The sequence below is a fragment of the Neolamprologus brichardi genome, chromosome 5, assembly GCF_056152115.1.
Source record: "Neolamprologus brichardi isolate AB-2024 chromosome 5, ASM5615211v1, whole genome shotgun sequence".
Lineage (NCBI taxonomy): Eukaryota > Metazoa > Chordata > Actinopteri > Cichliformes > Cichlidae > Neolamprologus > Neolamprologus brichardi.
In genome coordinates this window covers 10,968,583-10,996,547 of record NC_142108.1, presented here as the reverse complement: position 1 = coordinate 10,996,547, position 27,965 = coordinate 10,968,583, and the positions used below count along the sequence as shown (strand labels likewise).

The 27,965-nt window shown below is 39.3% G+C and overlaps 1 protein-coding gene across 1 annotated transcript; it reads right to left on the bottom strand.

Moving 5' to 3' along the window:
- Nucleotides 1-24,438, bottom strand: LOC102787922 (vitamin D3 receptor B). The gene is made up of 10 exons (XM_006784478.3): nucleotides 23,900-24,438; nucleotides 23,535-23,608; nucleotides 9,735-9,882; nucleotides 7,326-7,456; nucleotides 5,676-5,872; nucleotides 5,353-5,452; nucleotides 4,514-4,694; nucleotides 1,368-1,519; nucleotides 880-996; nucleotides 1-599 (listed from the first exon to the last, which is right to left on the bottom strand). Exons 3-10 carry the CDS (start codon nucleotides 9,878-9,880, stop codon nucleotides 346-348), a joined length of 1,278 nt encoding a protein of 425 aa, XP_006784541.1. The 5' UTR covers nucleotides 9,881-9,882; nucleotides 23,535-23,608; nucleotides 23,900-24,438; the 3' UTR covers nucleotides 1-345.
- Nucleotides 24,439-27,965: the final 3,527 nt, after the last annotated feature.

Sequence of the window (27,965 nt, the reverse complement as noted above, 5' to 3'; positions counted from 1 at the left end):
TAGCCAGAAGTCATATGTATAGTTTAATTTGTACTATCTGAAATTCCCTTGTTTACTCTATCTCTTCATATCTGCTTGCTCTCCTGCACAATCTTGGCCTCTACACCAAGACAAACTTCTTTATATGGGAATCCACACACACATGCAGTCGCACTCGCACTCACGTGCGCGGACACGCAGACACGCACACACACAATTTACTTTCTCTTTTTCATTTGCTTCATACACCATACCTGCATCTAGTCCAACCAGGACATTCTCAGCTCCCCTCTCTCTGTTTTTCTCTACCTACTGGGGTCTTGCCGCCAGCTTCCTCCCCGACCAACTGAGGTTCGGAGATTGCTTCTAGGAGACTTCACTGCCAAACACCTCCAGCACCAGTGGAGTGAGCTGCATGCTGTGCTCCGGCTGAAAGGACAGTGAGCGGTACTGTTTGGAGTGCTCCTCGTTAAGACTTCGCAAGTCGGCCAGCTTTTGGATCATCTTGGCGTAGAGCAGCCTCCCTCCCGGGTGGTGAAGCCTGATGTAGGCTTGCAGAGTCTCCGACAGTCGGTCTTGCAGGGCTTCGATCCGTGCATGATCCTGGACACCTGGGCGGTCTGCAATGAGGGAGGGGGGAAGAGACTCAGTGGCTTGATGTCAGAAAGGATTATGTCATTTGTGTTTGTTGTGAACTAGCATACTGAAGAACAAGCAGAGGATCCAGTCATAATTCGTTTAAAAGCTGTGTGCTGCTTGTCACTTTTATATAATCAAGTGGACATATGCACGAATAATAGCAAAGTTGGCAACAATGTTTCAAATATTTTCTGTTGCAAGAAGATACACCTCTACACTCAAATCATTCTTTCTACAGTCCTTTCTCCACACCTACACTACCTGGAGAAAGCAGACAGATGGCCATCAGCAGCACGTGCTCCTCCTCGTGCAGGTTGAGCTTCTTCAGTCCCACCTGGAACTTTACCAGCGGCTCCAACAGCTCCAGAGTGTGTCCCGCTGCAGAAGAGAAACATGGCATTAAAATGTGTGACCTACAACTCATTTCAGTGAAAAAAGGCAATCAAAGAAATATAACCAATTCTTGTTAAGACTTCATTTTCATTCTCAGCTTTGTTTACACTAAAAACCGGCAATTTCTGGCTTGCACAATTGTCTAATTACCAAAGTTGAATTAGGCTCGTTGTACAGACTAATAAGAAACAGCAAAGCTAAATTTTGCATGCAAATGAGAAGACACACAATTATATATAACAAATGAAAACCCCAACTAAAATTCCTAAAACACCAGTAGGCAGATCTCAACACTGTCTTTCTTTTGTCCTTACAGCAGTAAACATGGCAGCATTTAGACTGATGTTTGGACTGACCTTTGGTGACGTCACTGATCTGATATTTAAAGTCAGGTCCACCACAGCTCCAGGACATGTCTTCCAGGTTGAAGCTTTGATTTGAACGCAGCATGATCACCTCAATGGCACTGGACTTGAGCAGAGCAATCTGGTCCTCTGCAGTCAGCTCTCTACAGGGAAACAAATCATCCATTACGTTTGGATGCTTATTTAAACGATTAAAAGTAATAATCCTAAAAATGGCAACAGATGACCTGAAGATCCAGTACTGCTGTTGCACCAGATCACCTTACTGTTTAAATCACTCAATTGTATTATGTTAATTAAGAGCCAGGTTTTACTTAGCAATTTAGTAGAAATATGCAAATTAAATACTGCATGTGAACCCTCTCGGTCACGGAGCTTTCTCCATTGGATACATATTCAACCCAGGTTTATTCTGGTTTTACTTACAGTTTCTATCGCTCTCCTTCTTCACCTTCTTTGCCTGCTTATTTTTGGTGTTTTTGCCTTTAATATAAAACAACAGTGGGAGTGAGAAACAGAGGCTTTTTTTTCTTGAGGAGGGTGTGGGTATTTCCTACAGTTACATTGGCCATGCCACCATTTTTGCTAACTAAATTACTGTTTTGGTTGTGGCTTTATTTAACTTAATTTATGTTGTAGGTTTTTAGTTTAGTGTTTTAGTTCTGGTGCCAATTAACGGCTTTAGATTTTGTAAACTCCTGACTGAAGAATGGGCCATTGTAAGCCTATACAATGGACCACAACAGCTGAAATAATAATTAATAATTAATTATTAATTTATTAATTATTAATAATTATTATTAATAATAATAAAGAGTAGTAATAATATCAATAACATATCATATATTGTGAAACTGCTAGAATAAAAGCATGATGTTTTAAAATGTTTTTAAATCCCACTAGTAAGAGACAAAAGCTAAACCTGACACCCTTTAGGGAAGGTATGGACTGTTTTTTAAGGATTAATTAGAAGTGGACAAACATTCCAAAGGTCCGACACAAGTTGCTGGGAAGAATGACAACTTCCAGGAAATACGGGCCCTGACTCGTTTGAGCCTTGACCCCACGAAACACTGTGGATTTGTCAATGTAAACACAAGGAGAGAGTTTCATGTGTGGAAGGTGGGACCCTGGTCAACCATTCTAAATTTGTCTTTGTAGACATGTAATTTATTCTATGTGTTTAGAAAGAAAAAAATAAAATAAGATAAATCAGTTTTTCCTGGGGGTGCCCAACATAACCTGGTATGAAATGAGTTCCAGGATTTAATACTAAGGATGGTATAATCAATAAGTTATATATCTATTCTGCACTAGGGACTGAAGAAATCATGAAAATACATTTTCTATTTACAGGACTGCAGAAGGGGGCAGCATCCATAGGTAACATATATAGTATATAGGTAGGTAAGTTGGCAAATTTAGCAGTTTTAGTAGCTCAAACTTTTACTAATTTAAAAAAAGTGAAGTGAAATTTGCCTTTTAAATTTTGGTTTCCTTTTTGTTGCACAGTCTAGCACATTCTTGAAGATTTTTGGCACCCATGTGTGAACTTCAGTAATCAGTAAAGCACCTTTCAAGGTTCAAATGGCTGCCCCATTAAAGACAGATTACCATTTTACTGTTCTATCCCTCTCCAAATATTTTTTTGTATAGTTTTGTAGTAGTACCCTTGTAGAAGGCAAGTAGTTCAATCTGTGTCAATGGAGTAAGACATGATGCAAAACGTAGTGATATGTGTCTTTATTAAAAGGTCCCTCTGATCCTGTACAGATTACTGTAGAAACAAACCCCAAACTATCACAATCTGTTAACTTTGTGTGCATCTCACAATCATCTGTTTTGGTCATGTTAATTATTTTATAAATAAATAACTATTCATTAACTCTATGCTGATATCATGACTGAAAATCCGTAGTTATGGAAGCATGAAATTAATTGTTTTAAAATGTACATAAAAATGAAGATTGCTCATAGATCTGACTCTATAATGACTCCCTTACTGATTCCTGATCATAATAGCACACCTACACAGGTTTTCAGGTTCAACAACCGTTTTACTATCTTAGTCCAAACAAGTAGAAAAGAAAATATGCCTGCCTGCATGTGTCTCAGCTGTGTAAAAGCTCTGCTGCTATGTGTTTGACATTACTGTTTTGCAATGAGAACTGCCAGAAAAAAAACATGGCAGCATAGATAAAAGAAACTGATAAGCTTGGATGTAGGCTTGTCCTCGATACTGTGCTTGCTACTCCTCAAAGAGGTTTCACTCACAGTCATAAGAAAATTATTTCCACTGTAATAAAATTATTTTAAAATTGTTTTTGTGAAACTGGATTTCGTTTACTCGAGTAAGCAGACAGAGTACAGTACGCAATCTGTGTAATCTATGGCCTTTGGCCCAAAGCCATCACTATACCACAACAACAAATCAGGCAGAAAAAAAACAAGTACAAAGTCCTCAACACCAATTTAGGTAAAGTGTCACTGAGACCAGCAAATAAAGAATGCATAAAGAGAGGTCGCAAAAGCACATTTAAGCAATCAGAATCAGAAAATATATTAATCCCTAAGGAAATTATGTGGGTTACAGTTCCTCGAAGACAGTAACAGGCTAAACTATTTAAATAATACAATATGTTACTGAGTTTACAAATTTAAGAAATAGCATTAATACATACAAATGGCTCAAATAAAGGATTCGATTTTTCTAGAGCTGCAAATGCTTTACTATTCTAATGAGAGCCACACACACGGACGCACACCTAGCAGTTTGGTATGTGACCAAACTGCTTCACATACAGTTTGGTATGTGAAGGATACCAAACTGCTCAAAAAAAACAAGAACATTTTTAAATCTCTTTTCTTCCTGTCAGTGACTTTACTGTCTGCCAAGAGACACACAGATGAACAAATGAAAAAAAAAATCAGCAACCTAAAAACAAAATTGGTTAGATGTCAATTATTGTAATGTTATTTAGTAATTATTCTCATTTAATTAGCCTTTCTTGACATTTTAACCTCGTTTTATAATTACTAAGAACATTTTTTGGCTGCACCAAAGGCCTTGGAGTCAGATTAATCAGAAAACACTCTTGATTCTTTTGACAAACATCAGTCAGAGTGCACGCATGTACCTGAAACCGGGAATCATCTTGGCAAAGCCGATGACCTTCTGAATACTATAGGAGACCAGGTCAGCCAGGTGGGGCAGCATAGAAAAGCTGGAGCCTTCTTCTTCACTGGAGTCAGGACTGCTGCCCTGATCCTGGTACATCATCAGCAGGTTGTTGAAAGTCATTTTGGTGTCAACTGACTCTGCAGTGATCATAACACAGAGAGCAGAGAGAGGGGGGGAGAAAGAGATCAAACATGAAGCAAGAAGAGTAAAGTGGTCACATGATGGCATGCAACAATTTCACACCATTTCAGTGTGAATATGCACTCAGAGATAGGGCAGTTGTGAAAACAGAGAGGGCTTGTTGGTGAAGCTTTACGACTTTAAGCTAAGAGGAAGAGCGCTGAATATCCTCTGAGTGCAACTCAGGGAACATAGGAAGCTTCAGAGCTTGCTGTGGTTGTTTTGAGCTATCCGTCTCTGCTGTGTGCCGGTGCTAAGGCACGTGACCCTTGCTGTGCTCACACCATTACTGACATATGCAGTAATGAACTGAGAAGCCAGGTGTCTGAGGAGTGCAGGTAATTCACACGATTTCCACTGAATTCCCAGTAAAGCAGATTATATAAGTTAACGTGAAAATAACTGAACTGGAAAATGAAATCCTTTTCCAAGTCAGGTGTTCACTCTTAGTAATTTTCCCAAAACATGTCTACCAGAAAGAGGGGAAAAAAGGGTGTTTTCTGACTGCAAGCTATTAGTCATTTCTGCTTTAATATCTTATAATTGTAGACTTTTTCTGCAGGACACTGCTTTCACTTGATTGCCAGTGAAGTCTTCACAGAATGTAAATTTTACCTGGAGAGTGACTGAAAGAATCAGAGGAGGCATCAGACAGGGAGTGGAGCGAGGCAGCTCTGCTAGCGCTTCGTGTCACTGGGCCCTCACGCACAGGGGGCTAGACATGAGAAAAGGGCACATGTAAAGATTTCACGCAGTAAAAATTAAAATATAGACAAGCATTTGACCTAAAAGTACGCTATTTTTCTGCTGTAAAATAATCCAAACTTTTATGTAAACTGGGTTAGGGATTCATTAATCAATAATCAATTTAAAACCATTATGGTAAAATAAGGTGAACTTTTTTGACTGGATGATGTTAATTTGATGAAGACACAAACCCTAAATCGGCCGAAGTCAGAATAGGAGTCGTCATATGTTTTATGGTGAGCCTCCACCAGCGTGGCAATGATCTGACTCTGTTCTTCGGTGAGTCTGGGTCGCCGTGCCTCTTTCTCCGCTTCGCGCTGTGCCTCCTCATCCTTCCTCCGCTGAATCAGGTCCTTCTTCCTCTGCACTTCCTCATCTGTCAGAATGACTGGATGGGGAAGATCGAGAGAAAGTGTGAGAAAAATGTGCACAAATAAATTCTTTGCATGACAGTTAAGCTCAAACACATATACAAAGACAATATTAATGCAAAGAAAGAATAGGAAATATCTGGGGTAAAACTGGAAAAAATGAAGAAATGTATAAAAAGTTATAGTAACAGAAGTTCTAAGGTACACCACTTTTAAAGCTTTTCAGTCTGGATTTGTGTGCTACATTGTGTTGACAGCTATGTCAATGTTGTGCTGGGTAAAGGGTGTCTGTTGTTCTCTGGAGGAAGAGAAAGGCCGGGGATGGGTCCATATGGAGACCCCTGCTGCACTGAACAACTGAATGCATTGTCTTTGTTCTGTCCGCTCCTTGTTGTTCTAGCCACTGAATTAGCTCACAGAAACAGAGAGAGAGGGCAGAGAGAGAACTGGCTCTCAACAACATGCTGCTGGTTTTGTTTTGTTTTTTCACTTTTAACAGCAACAGCAACGACACTGGCTCCTGTTCACATGCAATAAAGTGAAGTGTTGTTGCCGCTACAAGAAACTTTTTTTTTCTTATTGGAGGAGGGAGTGGGACATTTGGTTGGCAGGGAGAGACTTGGACAATATCCGGATATTAGCAGAAGAGAAGAAAACATGTATCTGCTATTTACAGACTATAAAAACAAACAACAGTGTGTGGAAAGAAGAACCTTGGCTAGACGGTACATTAGGTGTTTAAACTTCACATGGAGTATACTTACTGTACACAATGTGAGGAGGAACTGTTAGTTCAAATGAAATATGTAAACACTAAAGGAGCAAAGACCCAGAGATACTTGACCTCAGACCAAACATTACATAATGGTTACAAGCGGGACAGCAAGCCCCCATGGTAGCAAACACCACATGTGTACATTTTACTGTGAATTCAATAAAAAGAAACAAGAATGCTTTAATGTATCTAACACACAAATCTGTACACAATGTGTACATTTTTCAAAGTAGGAAGTTGGTCTTGGGCGGTCCGGGATTCCAACATTATATCCTGGATTGGTGTGAGATCCGGCATCCAGGGAACAAAGGCTTGTGGCTTCATTTCCAAGCCCATGTGCTATGCAGTTATTTCAAGAAAGAAGAAAAAAACTGATTGTTTTTTTTATGAGAGAAGTTTTATTTATATAATTATTGTAATTTATTCTTTTAATCTTAATTATTTTGTTTCTTTTTGTGGCTTTTATGTTTTCTATGTATCTTTTTTAAATGTTAATACCTCAATTGGTACGCATTTTAGGTAAACTTTTGTTGTTTTTTTTTTTTTATTTTATGTGCCATTTAAATAGAAATGATTTGACTTCAATAATTAATAACCTGGTTTATTAGAACTGCAATCTGAACCCAAATTGAATCCACCTACATATGCGGGTTGGGGCAGTAACTGAAGACAAATGGGTGACCTGTCATACTTACACTCTTTCATCATGCCAATGTCCACACACCGTTTGAGGCGGCATGCCTGGCAGTGGCGCCTGTTGTCCTTGGTGATGGTGCAACTGCCGTTAAAGGGACATGTGAAGGTGGCCTTGCGCTTCATACTGCGCCTAAATATATTGTACACATTACACAGTATATTAAAATACAAACATAATGAAGTCTGTTAGCGCACAAAAATAAAAATCAAAGAATTAAATTAATACAACATTTATTTATTTTTATTTTTTTTAAGAGAAAGAGAAGAAGAACCTTAAAAGTGTTTGGCTGAATTCAACTGCTAAGGCAATGTGGAAACCTTTTGACAAATTATTTTGAGAGAATTTTCAAGACATCAAGAAATTCTGTACTTTTCCCCCTCTTTTACATAAATAAATAAAAGATACCGAATAGTAAAAATGCTGACTAAACAGGTTACCGTCTTTGTGCAATTTAAAAACAGCTGTATTGAAGAAGGTGGAAGGGCATATTGATTAAATGTAATGACCTGAATAATAACACTAGAAGACAGCGGAATCATCTCCAACAAAAACAACATGAAGAAGCTTCATAAATAAATTACAGCAGCACAGTGGTAACTGGATGTTGGGAAAAAACTGACATCTGTCATTTTGCCAGGTTAGAACACTGATGCTGGGTCTACTGAAACAATAAATGATTTACAACACTGTCAAGAACAGCATCGGTGGTCTGTTTCTTTCACAACATAATATTAAACATACATGGCAGAATATACCCATGACCACTACAGGGGTCACAGGTGCCGCTTCTCTTTAGTGCAGAAGGGGCACGTGCAATACGATTTCCTGTCAGTCAAGTGAGAATCTGCAAGATTCGGAAAATCCCAAATTCAAAGATCTTTGTTGACTTCTTATCATTCCCCTGAGAGAAAGGTTCCTCGGATTATAATCAAAGGGTGCTGGTAATATCAGTCTTCAGCTTGATAACAGAAGAAGTATTAAGCTTTTAGAATAACATAACAATTAATTAACAACAAACAAACAAACAAACAAACAAAACATCAAATGGGGAAAAGAACGAATGCCTGTCTCGATACATTGATTATTCTTGAGCAATCACCTCAGTCCACATACTTCCTATCTGCCTATTAAGACATATTGACTGCGGTGTTTAAGCATCTCTGCTTTAACTGCAGATAAATAAATAAATGAATAGCTTCTTGGGACATTAACATGGAAATTAACTGCAGTTAGTATTTCTGTTCATCTTTTTTCTCCAAGGCTTCACAAATCCATACTCTTTCTCGTTATTAGTTATTATCAGCTGTAATGCTACTGTACAGGCCATTTAAGAAAAAGAATCCTTACAATTTTTATGACCCTGTCGAGAAAATCTAATATAACCTCTGGATGGCAGAGTTGTTGCACTTGACTGCATTAGACTTTATAGGCATGCCTAATAAAATGGCCATTTAGTGTATAAATGAGTGCAAGAAATTTTAGATTTTATATTAAACATTTTATATTTTATTTCTGAATTAATGTAAAAGTTCTGTATATACTGTGTCTAGTTACACACCGTCATCGACCTCCTCCACGTGGTAGCCTCATGTGCTTCTTATTACTGACTTCTTAGAAAATCAACAGTTAGCACTATATATATAAACTGACTATTGCTTACTCAACATACTTTATCTAGGCCATCAGACCCAGATAAATATTTTTGACCTTCAAGTCTGAGACTGTCTAAAAGTAAGTCAAAGGCAATCTACGGGTCAAAAATTTGTCCTGCCAAACGGTGATGCAAGGCACAATGATTTACTCAGTAATGGACATTTATGTATGAAAATGTATACACAGATGTGAGCAAAAACACGTGCTTCGTGAAAGTTCAAACAAGGGCCATCAGCGAGCCGAGGAAGGAGATTATTAAACATCCGTCTCCCCCCCCCCCCATTATATATATCAACACTGCTGAGAGAAACAGGCGGAACTGCACGGACACATCAAACACACACACAAACACACCCGACACAAAATCATGACTTGCTCCAGTTTCGTCTTTGGATAAATTGGAAACTCATGTCTGTATCAATGAGCAAGGAGCAGCCAAGACATTAAATACAGGAATGGGCTCGTTTGTATTCTCGGCCTGCTGCCGAGCATTAGTGTGAACACGAATGCTGTCAGCTGGTGTGTGTGTGTGTGAGAAGCTGTGGGCAGCGACTATACTTATATATCATAATATAAGCATGTAAGTAGCCATTATATATGCAACTTGTGACTGTATGTCAGTGTGTACATGTGTCAGTAACTTGGTCAACATGCAATATTTTCCAATCATTTTGAGCTTCTTCTTTTTTTTTTCTGCTGGCCACACAAACGTTATGTCTGCACAGGCGAGAATTAAAACCATCAATTTTTATACCTGAAGAAGCCCTTGCAGCCCTCACACGTCATGGCGTTGAAGTGGAAGCCAGTGGCTTTGTCGCCACAAACACCACAGATTCGTGGCACATTCCTATCGAACTCATCAGGGGCCACAGTGGACGTACTCACAACTGTGGGCTCCATCACTAAAAAGAGAGATGAAGTCAAAGGAGGAAGAGGGGAAACAAAAAGACACAGTAAACAACACTGTAGAAACTGTATGCAACAATTAACACACACACACACAAAAGAAAAAGAAAAAAAGAAAAGAAAAATCGACCCGCTTGCCCAACAATCAGCTAAGGACCCGGGGTGGTGCAGCTATTCAGGCTGAGGCACCTGATCTGTTGAATTCTCTACCTGGACCTGTAAGATCTGCCCAATGAGTGAATTTCTTCAAAAGTCAGCTAAAGATGTAGCAGTTTAAAGGGACTGTTGAATTTCAGATACAGAATCTGCTTTTACATTTTGTGCACTTTTATTCTTTAATTCTTGCATTGCTTTCAACTTGTAATTTCTGCATGGCTTTAAATTCCATCATTTGTGTGCATCCTACATAGATAAACTTTATATTACTTAATAATTTAATTTAGTTTTAATTTTTTACACTGACGCACAACACTACATATTTGAGAACACAGATAATAAAAATAAAGTTCCACTGTCAGATTTTTAATTGTCTCTCAATTATTTGACTGTAAAAAGTGAAACACTTTTTTTTTTTAAATTTAAACTTCTATTTTTTTTTGTCCAAGGGGAAAAAATGAAGACATATGAATTGAAAATAACAACAAAAAACAAGAAAAAAAACTTGTTAAACTTCAAAATGTTGAAGTCAGTCTCGGTAATTTGAGTGTGAGGAGAAGAAAAAACTACATGTCACCACAAGGCTAGCATCCTCATGAACAAGCGATGACTGTCTTTTCCACAAAGCATCTTTCTTTGCTTGCACTCTACAATGAAAGTGAGATAAAATGATTGAAGTATGTGAGGAAAGGGAGGGTAAGTAAACCAGTAACCCTCTTCCTCAAAAAAAAAAAAAAAAAAAAAAAAACCCTAAAGAAAAGAAAAACAGCCACTGACATACCTGAATAATAAAAAAGTTTGACGGAGTTGCTTTTCTGTTAGTTCAACTGTGAATATTAATGGTGTTTTGTTAAATTAAGGTCTAACTCCTGGTCCAATTTCATTAAGGACGTTTAGTCTTCATTACAACAAAAGGTCAAAAGCAGAATAAAACAGAGGGTCTAGTCATTGCCCTTGTTCTTTGCACGCATCAAGTGTCTACAGTAGCTTCAACAGAGACCACATGCCTTAACCAGGAATATGTGCTATGGTACAGTAAGACTTGTCTGCAAATATTTGTTTAGCCAATTCAGCACATGGTCACACAAACGTCTGATAAACAACAGACCACAGGCAGACAACAGACAACTTTTCAGACTTTTCAGCCTCGCTTCTGAAACAGTGAGCCCCAGCGAGGTGATATAAAGAAAACTGAGCAATGTTTCGCATCCTACATAAGAAAAATAGTTATATCTAGACTAAAATGGAGTAGTTTTGTGTGAAAGCTGGAGAGTATTTACCATCACACAACACTGGCTGTGAAAAAGCTCCTACGAATACTGTGGGGACCCTGTTTTGTTATTCCAACTAGTCTATAGTGACAGACTAGGCAGGGTGTGCCTAAACTCTTGTTGTTCTCTGTCGTCTCAGTGCATAGCTTGTGTTTCTTTTCCCACCTCCCCTTTCTCACATCCCTTTCTTTCTGAGTGCAAAGTACACAAGTTGTCTCAAAGGTCCTTCAGAGACTGTTAGCCTATAAAGCTGCGCTAATCATCAATCATATGACCAAACATTAACAAATTTCATGTCTATGTGACAGTGCCCCCAGGTTATTTATTACATGGCTATGCTTGATGAAAATATAAATGAACATAGGTTTTACATTTCAAGCACTGGGGCTCCATGTATCCAAAATAATGAGCATTACCTTTGCTGGCCAGGATTCTGGATTTTGTTTGCAAACACCAGAATGACCCAAAACACATTTGAAGAGGCTGTTTCCAAAGCAAACCAAACAAACCCACAGATGCGTATACCACCTGGGTTAACCTTATGTAGTTGCAATCTTTGCCCCTAAAATTCTCACAGGTATGTGTTATAAAAGTTCTATCCTCTGATAGTTTTGCAGTGCCAGTAGATGGAAGGACTAACTCCTAAACAAAGAAATCACATCCAGGCAATGCAATGTCCCTGGGGGGGGGGGGGGGGGGGGGGGGGTGTCTCGTGGTGCTGATCTTTCTCACATACAGTCATAAAAAAAGGAAGAAAAAAAGAAAAGCCTTTAGAAGTCCTGCTGGTATTTGGAAATGTGATACATTATCAAAAACCAAGAATACTCCATGATTCAGCAGAAAAAAGCAATGCTATGGCTGATTAAAATTTATAATAATCCTTTTCACGGGTTTAGTATAAGAACCACAAAGCTGTGAGTGCTGTCATGTAATATTACGCAATTATGACCGGTATAAATGAGAAAAGACCTTTACAGAAAAAAAGAAAACACACACAAAACATAAAACAAGTTCTACTGAACACAGGAAAACTACTCCCAGTACACATTCACACTCATTACTCACTGTGAACCAAAATGCCCATTTGCTTCACTAGATCATCAAATGCTCACTGAAGTCAGCCTTCTGTGATTGCATTCAGGCTTGACAGGCCATTACACTAAATGCACAGTAGAATTGAGAGAGCTCTAAATAATGCATCAGGTTATTAGACCAGATCTGTAGTCATTCCAGTATTGGGCACGCAAAGCCAGGCGGCATGTTTTGTAGCTTCGGGCTTCTACTGAACATCTCACTCTTGAATGATATACATATTGTGTGTATGCCGCTTGCCATCAATCAAATCTGTCGCTGTGGTAATCATGCAAAATAGTATACTACACTGTGTGTTACAGTGGTATAAAGTATAACACTGATTTGCTTACAGAGTTGAGGCAAAGGGTAAAAGAAGACATTATGGACATTACAAGATATAACTCTGTACAATGACATTACAGTCTTTCACAAAAAATGGTTAAAGTTAACCTTTTGGTTTCCTCAATATTTTTGAGAGCCAGAAATTACAATATTTAAACATCAGAATGAAGTGCTAACTCATTTAGCAAGTTGTACCCACAAACTGAACAGGTGAAATGCACAGGCATACTTCATTCTTCTAGTCCCAAGTAGAAGAATAATACAAAGGCTAGAATGTGCTTGTCCTACATTATATGTATAAACAGCAAGACACAAAATGTGGTACCTAAGTCCATTATTAATGCTCCAAAAGGTAGCAACAGCACAAACATGGTTGTGAGGTACAGTTCAGCAACTTTATCTAGAGAAGGGAAGAACGTTGCCTGTGTCGGGACACTTATTAGTCAAAACGACCACACTACAGTTGTTATGACGGTGGAAATCAGCTATCTAAAACAGATTCCCTAGCAGCTTGTTATCACACTGTTTTTGTCTTTTTTCATTTTATGATGGTAGTCTACAGAGACTGACTTGATTTTGGAGCAACTCTCAAATGACTACTGGAGAACCTGTGATAGATTTCAAGCCAATAAAATATAACTTGTCACAAGATCTGTAATACAGAAAAAAATATGTCTACAAAAGAGAAAGTGATTTCAGTTTTCTTAAGTGATTTTTTTTTTCCTTCGAGTTATAAACTGCTGATACCGATTTTTGCTGACTCAGATTTTCTTCTTTGCCTCAACGCAAAATATTATTTTCATAATAACAATAACAAAACAAAACAAATGTCAGGTGCTTACATAATTTTCCAGGGTGTTTATAAATTTAACAGAACACGTGTCATTGGTCCTTGAAACTGCTTTGATTCTTTGCTCATACTGAGGCTGCCGACTTGTGGTTGGCTCAGAGGTCTGGAGAGCTTTAGCCACTGTCCCCTTTGTTGGCTTTGTTAAAATGTCCATGTTAAACTGGATGAAGGTAATTAAAGATTCTGATTAGATCTCTTGTTATGCACATTTTTTGTGGTGGCCCCCGTGTGATTTACTTTGGCAAACTTACAGTACCTACAGTCACAGTGAAGAACTTCCAGGATAACGACACATTGTTTGGCTGTTAATGCATTTGCACACGAAACTGACCAGCCGATAATTGGTCATACATGAGACTGACCAGCCGGTTACTGGTCATGACTGATAATACTGGACACGACCCACATGTTCTGATATAAATATCTGTATGGCTGTCGGTGTATCAATCAGTCAAACCACATTGTTAAGCAAAGTAAGAAACTTTCCCTATCTATGGTAATTTAACTCAAAGGTACGGTTAAACCAGGCAGCAGCTCAGTGGAGCTGAGAGCTGTGCAGGAGCTCAGCTCCTCCTCCTCCTCTGTCCCATTATTGCTAAATTGCACACAACTCTTAAAATGCACTTTCAGACACTACAGATTTCTTTCTTCTTCATTAAGCAGGTCATCTCACAGCTGCAGGATCGATGTGTGGTTTTCTAGATTAGACCGTATAAATTTCTGAATTACTTAAATCTCCTGATATGATCTTATTGTAGCGTTATTAGAATAAATGCTTTTCTGAACAGCAAATAAGTGAGCATCTGCACTAGCTGATTCAAGTTTATGAAGGAAAATCATTTGAACCACTGCAAGATGGTTTCAAGTTATTTTCAGCAACAGTCCAAATATCACATTCGCCTCATAATTAAAGAATATAAAGACACTGCATTAGTCCAAACCGTCATTGGGCTGCAGTAACCCAAAAAAAATCTTGGTGTTAAAGTTGTGTGTAGTTGACAACAACAACAACAAAAAATCTCCAGGTTACTTTTAGATGACTTTAATGGGCCCTGGTGCAGAGTATCATGTATGTACTAGCCTTATTACTTTAATGGGCCCTCAATTACTTCAATTAAATTATATTAAAGTATAGTAAATCATTTTCCCATAACATATGAGAAAAACTATTAATGCTATCAGACTTCATACCCTAAAAAACAATTTCCAAAATTACATATGTAATATACTGACTTTTTTTGTGTAGCTGCTGCTACTGACAAATGCCTGAGTAATCGAAGCTGTTCCTACCAAACAGTCATTACACCAAGCATTTCTGATATGTTCACACGAAAACTCTCAAGTGTTAAACAGTAAAGTTTAAAAGTTTATCTGACCATTCACCTTGCAGTGTAGGTGATGTAGGTTTTCAATTACATGCTGCAACGGCGTAGATGGTATTGTTTTCCCCTTCAGAATAAGTCTGTTTGTCATCATGGCAAAATGATCACCTCAAGGTCCATCTTCTGGAGGACAATTTTTTTTTCAAAGCAATATTATCACAGCCTTGAAAGGTGCAGATACACAACTTTACAGGTGTGCAGTTGACCATGGATTCAAGGCCCAGTTTGCACTGCAAAAGAACCAAGTCAGATTTTTCAAATCCTTATATTTTAACTTCGTGTTTTCTAGCATACTTGTTTTTGTTACTAGGTGGGAATATCTTGCAATAGACGAAGGGTTGATAAGAACTAGAATAAACTGAAAGTCAATGTGTTACTTGTTTCACTGTTATTATGCACAAAGCAGAGTGTGCTTTTGAAGACGGGGGCGGTCTAGCAATGCTTTTACCTTTTTTTCCATACAAGGTGCATCTAATCAACCATGACATGGCTGCACGAGTTATTCAAAAACATCACCATGTTGCCTCTGCAGGAAGAAGGAAAAAAACTATCCTACTGTATATGAACATATTTTTATGGACATGAAGTCTGCCAATAAAGATTGAATTGAATTGAATAAACGATGGACACAGCCAATGAAGCCATTTCAAAAGTGCCAACTGAATAGAGATCTGAGAAAAATTACCCAAATGCTCATTTGATTTACGATACTAATGAGTGTATAGTTATAATCATTTGTTTCAAATTTTACTGAACACAAGCTGTTTTTCATTTTATAAATTATGGTCCTATTTAGCCTGAAAAAGACAAAAAAATGTAACAAACAACAACAACAAAAAACCCCAACATCATCCCCTTGCTTGTGATGTCTGGTTTCAAAACACAAGGCAAGAGCCACAGTGCTCAGCCTTAGGCTTCAACATTAGAGTCCACAAACCAGTGGGTGATGACATGCTGGCTACATTCTCCTTCACAGTTTACCATCTTAAAGAAGCCATTTTTTATTCTTTTTTGATCTGGTGCAGTTGATGTTCATCCTTTTCTTTTAATTTCCAGGGCAGAAAAGAAGAAGAAATGTTAAGGGGGAAAAAGAGATTAATTTTATCTTAATTTTAAGGCTGCTTTTATCTTCCTACAAGTTTGCTTACAAATATGCTCCCTTTTAAAGAACAGGCTAAGCAATTGTGCATTGAATAAGCACAAGACAACATAATTTCATGTTATGATTTGCATCAGGACTGCCATCTTGGCAAATCAAATTAAGCAGGGCTTGAGAAAGAGGGAGTTACTATGAATTTGAAATGTATATTTGTGGCAAAAGCTCTAAATATAAAAAGAACATGAGGAGGTAAAACAAGGACAGTCAGTAAATGACACAGAAGGCTGTACATATTCTGTGTGAAATTATGTGGTACTGATGGCAATTAAGGTCACCCATCTCAGCCGTATGACTAGCACAAACAGGGATAAGTTTACCTCAGCTAAAAGAAAAAGAAAACTATAGTCTGACATGCTCATCTAGACACCTCCACTGGTTTATTTAAAATACTTTGAATCTCTTATGCTGCCTGGGTTGTTTATTGAATGTGGTCTGTCTCCAAAGCAATAGTTGCAGTGTACATGCACAAATTCATAGCTTTGCCCTTTGCTAAACCACTACTTAGTCATAAGTACAAAAATATGGGTTTAACAGTGTAACATCAAACGGTTTTGTTGTTGCACAATTTCCGCTGGATTCCATAATCTTCGTTTAATCTTGGTGTTGGGAACATCACAGGATGCAAATCTTTTCCCTTTCTTTATGTCTCAGTTACACCTAACTACAAGGATCATGGCTGTTTGCACTCATAAAGACGAAATGCCATCCCACAGAAGCGAGCAGTGAGTTTCGTAGGACAAGAAGGATGCAGACGAGAAGCAGGCCAGAGAGTGAAAGGAGATGTGGGGGTATTGGAGCAATAAGAGATAAAGACATATACAGCAAGTAGAGGAGGGGTGACCTCTTTGTCAATGTGACTCTGTGTCTCACAATGGCCCACTGTACCCTGCTTGCTGTTTTAGAAATGAGGAAGAAATAAATACTATGAGGAGCGGGCACACAGCACTGTCCCAAAGACGGCGATCAACACAAACAGCCTGTTTTTGTCATTTAAAAGGCTGACTAAAAATACACACAGTCATAAGCCACTTCAACTACTGGCTAAATATAAATACATGTCTCATCTTTGACAGGCCCTCATCTTGAGAAGGATCAGGAGGGAAAAAGCAATTTGCTATTTGTGTTGGAATCACATTTAGAGTATGATTTATTTCTGCTGGTCCTGCTTCACTCTCGTTTTAAAATCAAGGAGCTCATTTGGCTATTATCTGTTGTTGTATGCATACACACACACTAATGACTAAGTTTCTCTACTGATCGGTTAGGGATAACTAGGGCAGCTATTAACTGGTATATCTGACTATATGTTGCTTCATCATTAAACCTCCTAGAAATTCATAAAAATATATATCCCAAGGGCCTCAAATCTTTGCTAACAATCCAACAGCCAAAAATATTCAAAATATGAAAAACAAAAACTTTTAATCAATTTCTTAATACAGAGATAGAAATCGAGAAACAAATTGATTATAAAGCATATAAGCAGCTTCTTTTGCACCGTTGGCACTGTTCTCTGAATAACTCTCATTTTAGAAATAATTGCTTGAAATGAAATGAAATTACAAAAAAAGGCAAAAGCAAAATGTACTGAAAGACTGGAGCTCGGAGGTCAGACATACAGTGGCAGTGGAGGATGAGCAAGAGAAGAGGGCCGCAGTAATTATGCACAGTACCACAAACTGACTCTAGCATGTCATTTTAACTGGGTGGTGAAAGCTGCAAAATAAAGACATTACCCCAATTTTGGATGAGAGGCTAGGGAGGTTCCCCGTCTTTTAACCCAAAAGATCAGCTGAGGGAGAACAAGTGCTACTTAACATGCAGTGGAGCAATGACTCATCTTTTCCTCCTTTGATTTATTCACGTTATGGCTGAAATGACACGCATGTTTCTCATAATCCAGAGTAGGGCTGTGCGATGTGACCAAAATCTCATATCCCGATATAAAACATCTATCATCCGATAACAATATAAATCACAAAAAATGTAATATTTTCTGTAAATTCTGTGAATCTCGGGTAGGTGAAGTGTTTCCAGCTGGGCGTCTCGTACCTGGAGTTGAGTGTTTTAACCGATGCATGAAACTATACATTTTTAGACATGGGTTGTAACGGCTGCCGTTTTCTTTGTGAGTATTTATTACACGGCGTGCTGCAGGGAAAAGCCTGTTCTAACGTTTGGGTCTAAGGTTTATTTTTTAGCACCTGACGGCTCTTTTTTTTGCTTCTCATCCGTCAATACTCTGCATACTTTTTCACGTGATTCCGTTTATTTTGAAAATTCTCAACAGGATCTTGATCTTTATTGTGAAAGGTTTATGTGGAAAATAAACAAGCGGACATGCGATGGTTTTACCGTCGTTGTTGCTAACGACAACCCATAAAAACAGGCGCTTGTCCGTCCGTAGTGTGGTTATATTAAATATAAGAGAAAGAGAGAACTTTAAGAAATTAATATAGCCACTACAGTGACCATCAAAACAATGAAAAAAATATTGCCGTAAACAGTTTATTTTGCGACGCCAGGAAACAAACGATAGCGTAAAATGAAACCATAGACGTTTTTATATCGTTATCCGATATATATCATTATGTCGAACAGCCCTAATCCAGAGACTGATGCTATAACTGGTCCCAGGTTAGACCAGCACTGTCTGCAAAATGCTTAATGCTTCGCAATTGAGCAGCTCATCAATTCTTAAGATAAATGGTCTAGAACTGTGAGTGGTCTGGTCTGAATAAGCATCAATGTGCCTGAAAAAAATAAAATAAATTAATTTTAAAAAATTAATCACATCTTGGAATAAAACAGATTATCCTTATTTGCCTTAACAAATGAAAAATCATTTAATTAAATGCTAATTAATGAACACCTGGCAGGATTTTAACTCTGAGGACTTGGAGGAATATCCCACCAAAGTCTGCATAATTTCTTCAGAAAATGGCAACAACCACATCACATTTATTAGTGCAAAGTGTTTGCACCACACACATCCTTGTGTCCCAAATGATCACCTCTATAACTGCACCTTCTAACAGGTTGACATTTGATGTCAATCAATGCAAAAATGATGTCTTGAATACAGATGGTGTTAATCTGAGGAACACAGAGAGCAGACATCTTAAGAGCTAGTATATGACATGCAGTAACACAATAAACATGAAGGATTATTAATATAGTAATGCACCACTTTGTGTACCCCTGTGTGATTCTAGGTATCTGTAACAGTGTATTTCTGCTACACTTACTGGATGTACAGGGAGTGTGAGCTGCTGTGAAATATTCATACAGGGATAAGTGCCAATGTGGACCATGGCAAGAGTCCAAAATCACTCATAAGATAACTTATTTCCCTCTGTTCTTCTTGCCATTGAATTTCCAGCTGCATCACAAGTATGTGATTACCAAACAGGAAAGTGGTCATTGGTTTTCATTGTCAGGTGCCCTTGTTACTTACAGAAGAAAAATAAATAAGACTTCAGCTGTGAAAAAGATTTGGAACACAGCCCAGATGTTAGATTAACTTTCATCTCTGTCAATATCAAGTGATTATAAAACACACCCTCAACCCATGCCCACCATCTAACAAACCTAATTAAGTGGTGCCATTAGAGCCTGGATGCTGAAATGAACCGTGATTGAGGACAGGGCAGGATATAAAAAAGCGAGTAACAGGGAGGACCCAGACAGCGTTTTCAAGAAGGGATCATTTTAAGTGCACCCAGATATACAGAAGAGAGAGGGGAAAGCGGGAAATAAAAATCTCTGGCATCACGTCCCAAGAATGTCAGCAATGAACTTACAGACCACATCCCAACACATAAGAGTCAGAGTCAGAATTACATCCAGACCTACAACAGTACTGGAAGAAAGAGAGAGATTGCTATGGTGAGGGTGTAAACTAGAGAAGGAGGACCTGCACCACAGTCCAATGTGCATGCTCCATCTACATCACATGACGCAATCCCACAAATGAATCTGAAATTGTTCTCTTCTGCCAAAAGTTTTTCTTAAAGGGAAAAAAAACAGACAGTTAAAGAGAAACCGATGGGGGGGGGGGGGGGGGGGGGGGTGTTGGGGAACAAAGATGAGTTTTTGAGGGAGTTAGAGAGAAAAGGGAAAAATATAGGCAATGGGTTTTACTGCATACTTCAGGCTGGGTCACTACGAGTACTTAACACATCAAACAAACTGGATCTGGAATGACCCTGGCTACAGAGGACTGTTCTACAATGGAAATACACAGCCTTGTGACTCATGCTTAGAAAGGTATATAGAGTAAAGCCAACAATACCATTTTGGGGGGGGGGGGGGGGACGATGAAAAAGGAAACTGAAGGAACAAGGAAGGTGGGTCTGAAAATAACACAATCTGGGATTAGTGAGGGGAAAATGTTCAATTGAGATATGACTGGCTTATATATATATATATATATATATATATATATATATATATATATATATATATATATATATATATATATATATATATATATATATATATATATATATATATATATATATATATATAAATAACTTTTAAGTTAGGAAAAATAATGAATAAATAAATGGAGGAAACTGTGTAGAGAAAACAATAGAACACCCCCCCTTCCAAAAAAAAAAAAAAAAGGACAACGTAGACCTAACAACAACAACAAAGCAGACAACCAGAGTCTGTAATGCAGCTAAACAACCGGCTGAGCAGACTAGTCCAGTCCTGTCTCTTCACTTTGCCTCTCTCTCATTCTTCCTCCTGCCTCCATGGGACTATCTCATGCTCTTTTCCTACAATCGCAGGGAGCATGTTACAGCCGCAGTAATAGCACATGACAAGGTGACCTGTGCCCCACACAGGATGGGCTAAACTGGGGTTGGAAAGGGTGGGGGGTCCCATGTCCCGTGTCCAGCCCTATGGTCTCTGCAACCCCCTCCCCACCTCACGCTCCCCCAACACCCAGGCCCCTCTGCTGGCCAGCAACGGGAGAGAGAGAGAGAGAGAGAGAGAGAGAGCGAGAGAGAGAGTGAGAGAGAGCTGCAGTGACGGCAGGCTGCCCCCCTTATGCTGGGCCCCTTGCTGGACTCTGGAGGGGAAAGAGACGAGGCAAGGAGAGGCCCACTCAAACACACACCAAAAGTCTTGTTTATGTCTATGTTGAATTTGACATAAAAATGCACATTCTCTAGCACACGGAGTCACACACGTAGAAAATCCAACTGGACAGAACCAGACATACTACAGACATGTGGGTGAGGTGGATGCAAAAACACTTAGCCGACATGTCAGGTTATATAACCACCATAAAATGCTCTCTCTCATTCAGGAAATAGTCCTATTAAAAGACATAAACTTAAAGAATTCACTGTTTGTATTTCTATAAAGAAGTCAGATTTTGAAAGGTGAAGAAATGTACAATGTCATTAAAATTTTGTACTTTACCTATTTATATACTAAAATAAACAGGGAAAAAAACAAAAACAAACTGCTACATGCAAACTGTCCCAGTTAAAAACAATGACATGGTTTGCTTTCCAGGAAGAATTCATTTCAGCATGACGCGCTCCATATACATCATGTTACCTGTGTGATGCTTCTGGCCTAGAAAGCATCAACCACAAGATGTAAAAGAGGACCCAAAGACATTAGTGGGAACTTAACACTTCATTAGTCTAACAGGCAACAGAACATAAGTGTCAAAAAGCGTGCATGCGCAGAGGTACATATAAGTGGGTCTTTACAGCCAAGCACAGCAGCTTCTCTCTTTCTATAGGGTCATATGTAAGAGGAAGCAACCAATTACCGTAGTCATGAAACAGAGGAGGGGGCTGGGGTATTTCAGTGTGTAGGAGACCTAATAGGTTGTGCTATCACCACAGCATACCCCTCAATAAACAACCTGCTACCTGTTACTGTAAATAATGACACAAACCAGGCCTTTTTCGTAGCTTCCCACAAACCGTCTGTGCTCAGTCCTACAACAAAAATGATTTACGTCACCGAGCCTAGTTTGTCTTGATTTAGGTTGAGTTCAGGCCCTGACCCAAATAATACCGGTTCTTGAGTAAATTTCCAAGTTGTTTGAATTCAGAACATCATTAATCATATGTTAGTTAAGACACTGGAAAGAGACAGACCATTTATTTCACAATGCGAGGTGTGTACGCTGATACATTAACAGGCTGCTTTATTAGAGACTCAATAGGAATCCAGTCTAATCCAAAAACACTAATTTTACAACCTTCTGAGTTTCTGTTGACATCAAAAGGCTGACAGTTTCTTTTTTAGGTTTACTATTGAAGTCATACATATTGTGGAAATAAAATCCACTCCGATTTCTATAATTATTTCATTAGTCCTTTATTTATCCAGGTTAAAATTTCACTGAGATTAAAAACTAATTTCCAAGAGAGACCTGGCATCATAATAAACATAATAAAGTAGAATCATCCCCTTAGACAAAACTTACAAAAACTGAAACTTTGTAAATGTCTAAGAGCTGGTGTATTGGCCTGGAATAGAATTTACAGCTATATGTAATAAAGTGAACAAGTGTGTATCTCCCATTTTTTCATCAAAAATGGATAGCTGTGAGCCCACTGGGAAAATAAGCAGTATATATACCCCTTGCTATTAGTTTTACCTGGACCCATAAGTTAGTTAAATGAAGAACAGGGGTAGGCAACCTGTGAGCAGCAGGTTGTTAAAATTTCAGACTTGAAAGAGACAGGAGGCTTGTGTTAATTAAGGGTGTCATTATTCTTAAATGGCTCCATTCCCCATTACTATTAATGAGAGTGCTTAAGGTGTAGTAGTATAAATAATTCCAGCCAAGCAGAAAGCAGTATGTATTGTGTTGTGTTACAGTGAAAGGGATTCTGCTCCCATGCTCACATAACAGTAGTAGCACAGGAAAACTATAGCTGTAAGCTATGTGACAGGAAAGCTGAATTGTACACCAAGTACATCAAGTCACTGCAGCTTCTCAGTATCTTATCATGTTCTTGTTGAGGCAATAAAATGTCAGCTGATATCAGTTTGTTATTAAAGGTGAATAAGCACGCAACAATTTAATATTAATATTTTCACTCTGTAAAAGTTTTTATGGGGACATATAACAATACATTTTAAGTAACCCTGATATTCACTTTTGCATATAAACACACCTTAGTTTTGGGACTGTGACTGATTTAGGTAACTTTCCAAAATTTTAAAACTACTGACGCTTTCACTGAAAATTAATTTAACTTGTCATGGGGTAATTAACTTATAATCACTCGGGTCCATGTTTTAAAAAAACATCCAGACACTATGGGAAAATTTGCGTATGAACAAAGTTGCATAATTTCTTAGTGTACCAATATACTATTGCACATTGCAAAGTGTGATTTAAAAAACAAAGGAGAAAGAAAAGTCTCACCTGACGCTTTAGCATGTCCTTGCGCAATAGGTAAGACGTGAAACCCTTCTTCAATTTATCCCAAGTTCTTAATCCTGTTTAACAGAAAAGCAAAAAAAAAAGTGCAAGACGCAAGTCACTGAGTGGGCCTTTTCCAACGGTACCTGACCTGCAGTTACTCTTGTTTATGTAACGCTGAACTATTTTCAACAGCAACGTACATACTCCGGGGTAATCATATAGCGTTGAGTGCGGGAACAAACACCGTGATAGAGCCACAGAGTGAAACTGCGCTAAATCAGTTTCTTCTAAAGTCTCGAGCGACTGAAATCACAACAACTCAACTCTCGACCTTAACATTCCTCCTGTGTGTGCGAGTTTCATACCTCAGCTCAACTTTTCCCCATCAAGACCGAGTTGTTTTTAATCCTCTTTAGTCGTCGTTCGTCGTAGTCGTCGTCTTCATGCTCTTGCAAAGTATGTCCCCTCCATGTTGACGAGAGGCAGGTTAGCTTAGAAAGGGTAGACGAGCGCGCGGCACCAAACTCAGAAACGTGTGGAGACTTCGGGGAGAAAACGTTAAACTCGTACGCCCTTCCAGACGTTGGCTCACACAGCAGCCGCGGTAGTAGCTAACGTTAGCGTGGCTAGCTTGGCTGCTTTAACCCTAAAACGCGGCACCAAGTTCAGCCAGCCCATTAACCGTTCTGCAGCCGAGCTCAACGAACGAGCCGCGGGGGAAACGGTTAACACGCAACTGGGTATCACTCAACAGGCAAATGCACGTGCCAAAATGATAATAACGCAATAACAGCGACGATACTCCGACGAGATTTAGGCTATCCCTCCTTCTTCAGGACCCAAATAGATGGCCATTACTTTTTTTTCTTTTTTGTTATGCACCGCCCCCTCCCTAGGACCTCTACGGGAAAGAGGGATTTCCCCCCCAGCCCCTACGGCAACCAATCACGCTTGGCCTTGATGCGTCTCCTCCGTTGTGGTTGGCCACGCGTCTCTCAAGCTCTAATCTGTTCGGTGGGCTCCGGTGCCAATAACTCGGAGTTCCGTCCCCCTCAAACAGGGGTGTGTCGTGACGTCAAAGGTAACGAAGAGGTAAACAACTTTGACCGCGTGAGGTTTAAAGCGACACCGTTTGTCTGTGATCCCTGATTCAACGGAGACCCGGTGTGGGGATTACCGTGCTTAACATTAGACACGGTATGTCGTCCCAATAGGTGGAAATTGCCTCTCCCGGGCCGTGTTTTTTTCACCTACACAGGAATGTCTTTGTTTGCAGCTACGTGTAATATGAACAATATTGATTAAAAACGTAAATATTGCCACAACACCCTCGCAAACAATAACACACATCTGAAACAATAACAAGAGTTCAATCTGGCTCTAAATCTTTTATTTTATGAATTTAACCCCGCGATTTTTTTTTTTTGACACTTCGCAGATGTGTGCAATGAGGCGTGCGTATCGGAGGGGTGTGTCTACTCTGCAGTACACTGGTAGGCTGGAGACGCAACGTCGCTGCATGGCGATGTTGCCATACATTTACAATACACCAGCGGTGGCCGAGTGTGCTAAAAACAAAAACAAAAAAACCAACCCAAAAAAAACCCCTAGACGATTACACACCTCCACTACACGCTTTCACAAGCAAAATACGGTCAGTATCTTGTGCTCTGGTGCATTTATTTATTTTGTATTCATTTGATTATTTTGTCGTAATTTGAGTGACGTTTCTTCGGAAACCGGCTTTGTGCGTAAATAATCTCTGGGATGTAGTTAAAATGGTGGTGGTGTGTGTGGTATTAGGGCCAGCGCTGGGGGGCCTGAGTGAAGGTCAGAGGTGTGTCTGTAATGTAAACACCATAAAGGTCTTAGATGTGGAGGGGAGAGGGAAAAAGAGAGGCGGCCTATCCGGTCCCGAGTATCCTTTTCCAACTAATTGTAAAAACAAGCGGTAGATCTGTGCCAATTGCAAAAAGAATGTCGATGTCAGCGCGGCTTTGAATATGATATTTTGTAAGCTCCTGTTCAAGTCTTAAGGTGTAATTTTTGCCGTTTTACAAGGCCTGTGTTTTACTGTAAAAAATAATACCGCTTTAGGATATATTGTGCATGAGCTTTACCATTTTATATATTACTTGTTTGTGCTACCTTGAAATGATAATACAGGCACACACACACACACACACACACACACACACACACACACACACACACACACACATAGGCCTATCTTACAAAGTACATGGACATGTTGCATAGCCACCTCTGTTCATCAGATTGTATCACGTACTTTGCTGCCTCACAAGCCTTCCAATTATCTCTGCATTGATCTAACAGTGCTCGAGCCACAGTATATTGTGCACTGCTGTTCTGTTTTCTAAATCCCCTGTGAGTATAGCTTTGGCTCTAAAACAGCAAGAATTTTTTTTTCAACAAACATTCCCTAAATATTCTGGTCCATTCCTTGTCTGAGGGTTTTTACATTTGGTACCCCCTGTTTGGCAAGGATTGGGCACAGACCACTAAATAATTTGACTTGAACCATAAAACCCAAAGGTATGTGCAGAGTTCATTGTCGACTACAGATGTTTTTTATGCCAGGTTTTCTATCTGCACCGCAGAACTAGCATATCCAGAGCCTGCCAGCACCTTAGATATGTGTCATAAGCTTATTAGGTGTTGATTCATGTGCAGTAACTGGTAGTAAAGTGTGTGGGTGTTAGGTTAATGCTCATGGAGAGTTGATCCTTGTCCTGTGGCTTGGGCTATTTCCAAGTCTGGCACCAGCACTGGATCAAACCATTCTGCTGCAAGGGGTTTATTTGGCTCCACAGCACCCATGTCAGACATGTATCCTGGCCCAGCCATTTTGTGTCCTCAAATGCTCCGGCCCTTCTCCGTGAGCTGGCTTGCTGTTTGGAAACCAGGAGAGTGGAAATAATAAATCAGAAACACTGACCCACTAAAACTATGGGAATAGTTTTCGTGGCACTAGTGCAGACACATAAATAACTTTCATAGTAACAGAGCTTAAACTGAAATATGCTCTAAGGACAGCTCGATTTCACTTTTGGCTATTATGCCAGGACACCAGCTGATCACACAGCCAAACTGCAATGGGGCTTTATGTGCACTTTGTGTATTATAATGCATTATGATATTTTTATTTTAGCCACAAGTAAAATAATTTGCTGAAGTGACAAATTTTACAGAGCAACTGCAAATCTATTGTGCAAAATAGTGCTGATGCACTGAAAGTGGAAAATTAATAAATTACAGAGGACGTTTGAGGGATAGGCTCAGAGGTCTGACAGCAATTGCAGAGCCTTCAAGGAAAGCCCAGCAATGCCAAATGTGTCTGCCTTTCTCCCAAACAAACACATTCTACGTGTCTTTTGAGAAGAAGAAGAAATAGTATATCTAACAGTACTCAATTATCCAGAGTGATCAAGAGTGGCCTTGGGTCCACCAGATCATGTAAAGTACCTGAGAGCTTTTGGAGCTAGATTGTGAAATCATGTGTTGATCAGCTAGTAGATGTCCTGCTGTGCAATGCTCATGCATCCATGTTATGCCTATGGAACTCAGGATATCCTGCTTGAGGCTCTGCCACCATGTTCCACTTACATCTGTCATCATCGCATGCCTCGGGCTTCTGGTCAGAGCCCTCATGGGCTCACTTCCCCCAGGCAGTGTAGACGGTCGGCACTTTAGACAAGCAGCAGATCAGCTGAGGGTGCCAGCACTTTAACCCCACAATGCACTGTCTCCCAGAGAGAAAAGCAACAAACTGTAAGTGAGAAGATTGTTGATTACAACAAAGCATTCATTATAATTCCCCTCATCCACAGGGGACCGTGTCTGAGCACCATTATGTGCAAGTGAATCCTATACTTGGTGACAAGCAGGCTACTGGTGGTGAAAATGGGCACTTCCTCCACTGTTGTTCTCAGCAGTGCATGCTAACACCTACGGCAGTTCTCAGTGATCACACATATCTGTGGCAGAGCCTCATGTTTATCGGTATGAGAATGACACAACAGCCGCCACAGTTCTCACTGAAGAAGAAACAAGTCTAAATACAGTGGGGCAAAAAAGTATTTAGTCAGCCACCGATTGTGCAAGTTCCACCACTTAAAATGATGACAGAGGTCAGTAATTTGCACCAGAGGTACACTTCAACTGTGAGAGACAGAATGTGAAAAAAAAATCCATGAATTCACATGGTAGGATTTGTAAAGAATTTATTCTTAAATCAGGGTAGAAAATAAGTATTTGGTCAATAACAAAAATACAACTCAATACTTTGTAACATAACCTTTGTTGGCAATAACAGAGGTCAAACGTTTACTATAGGTCTTTACCAGGTTTGCACACACAGTAGCTGGTATTTTGGCCCATTCCTCCATGCAGATCTTCTCAAGAGCAGTG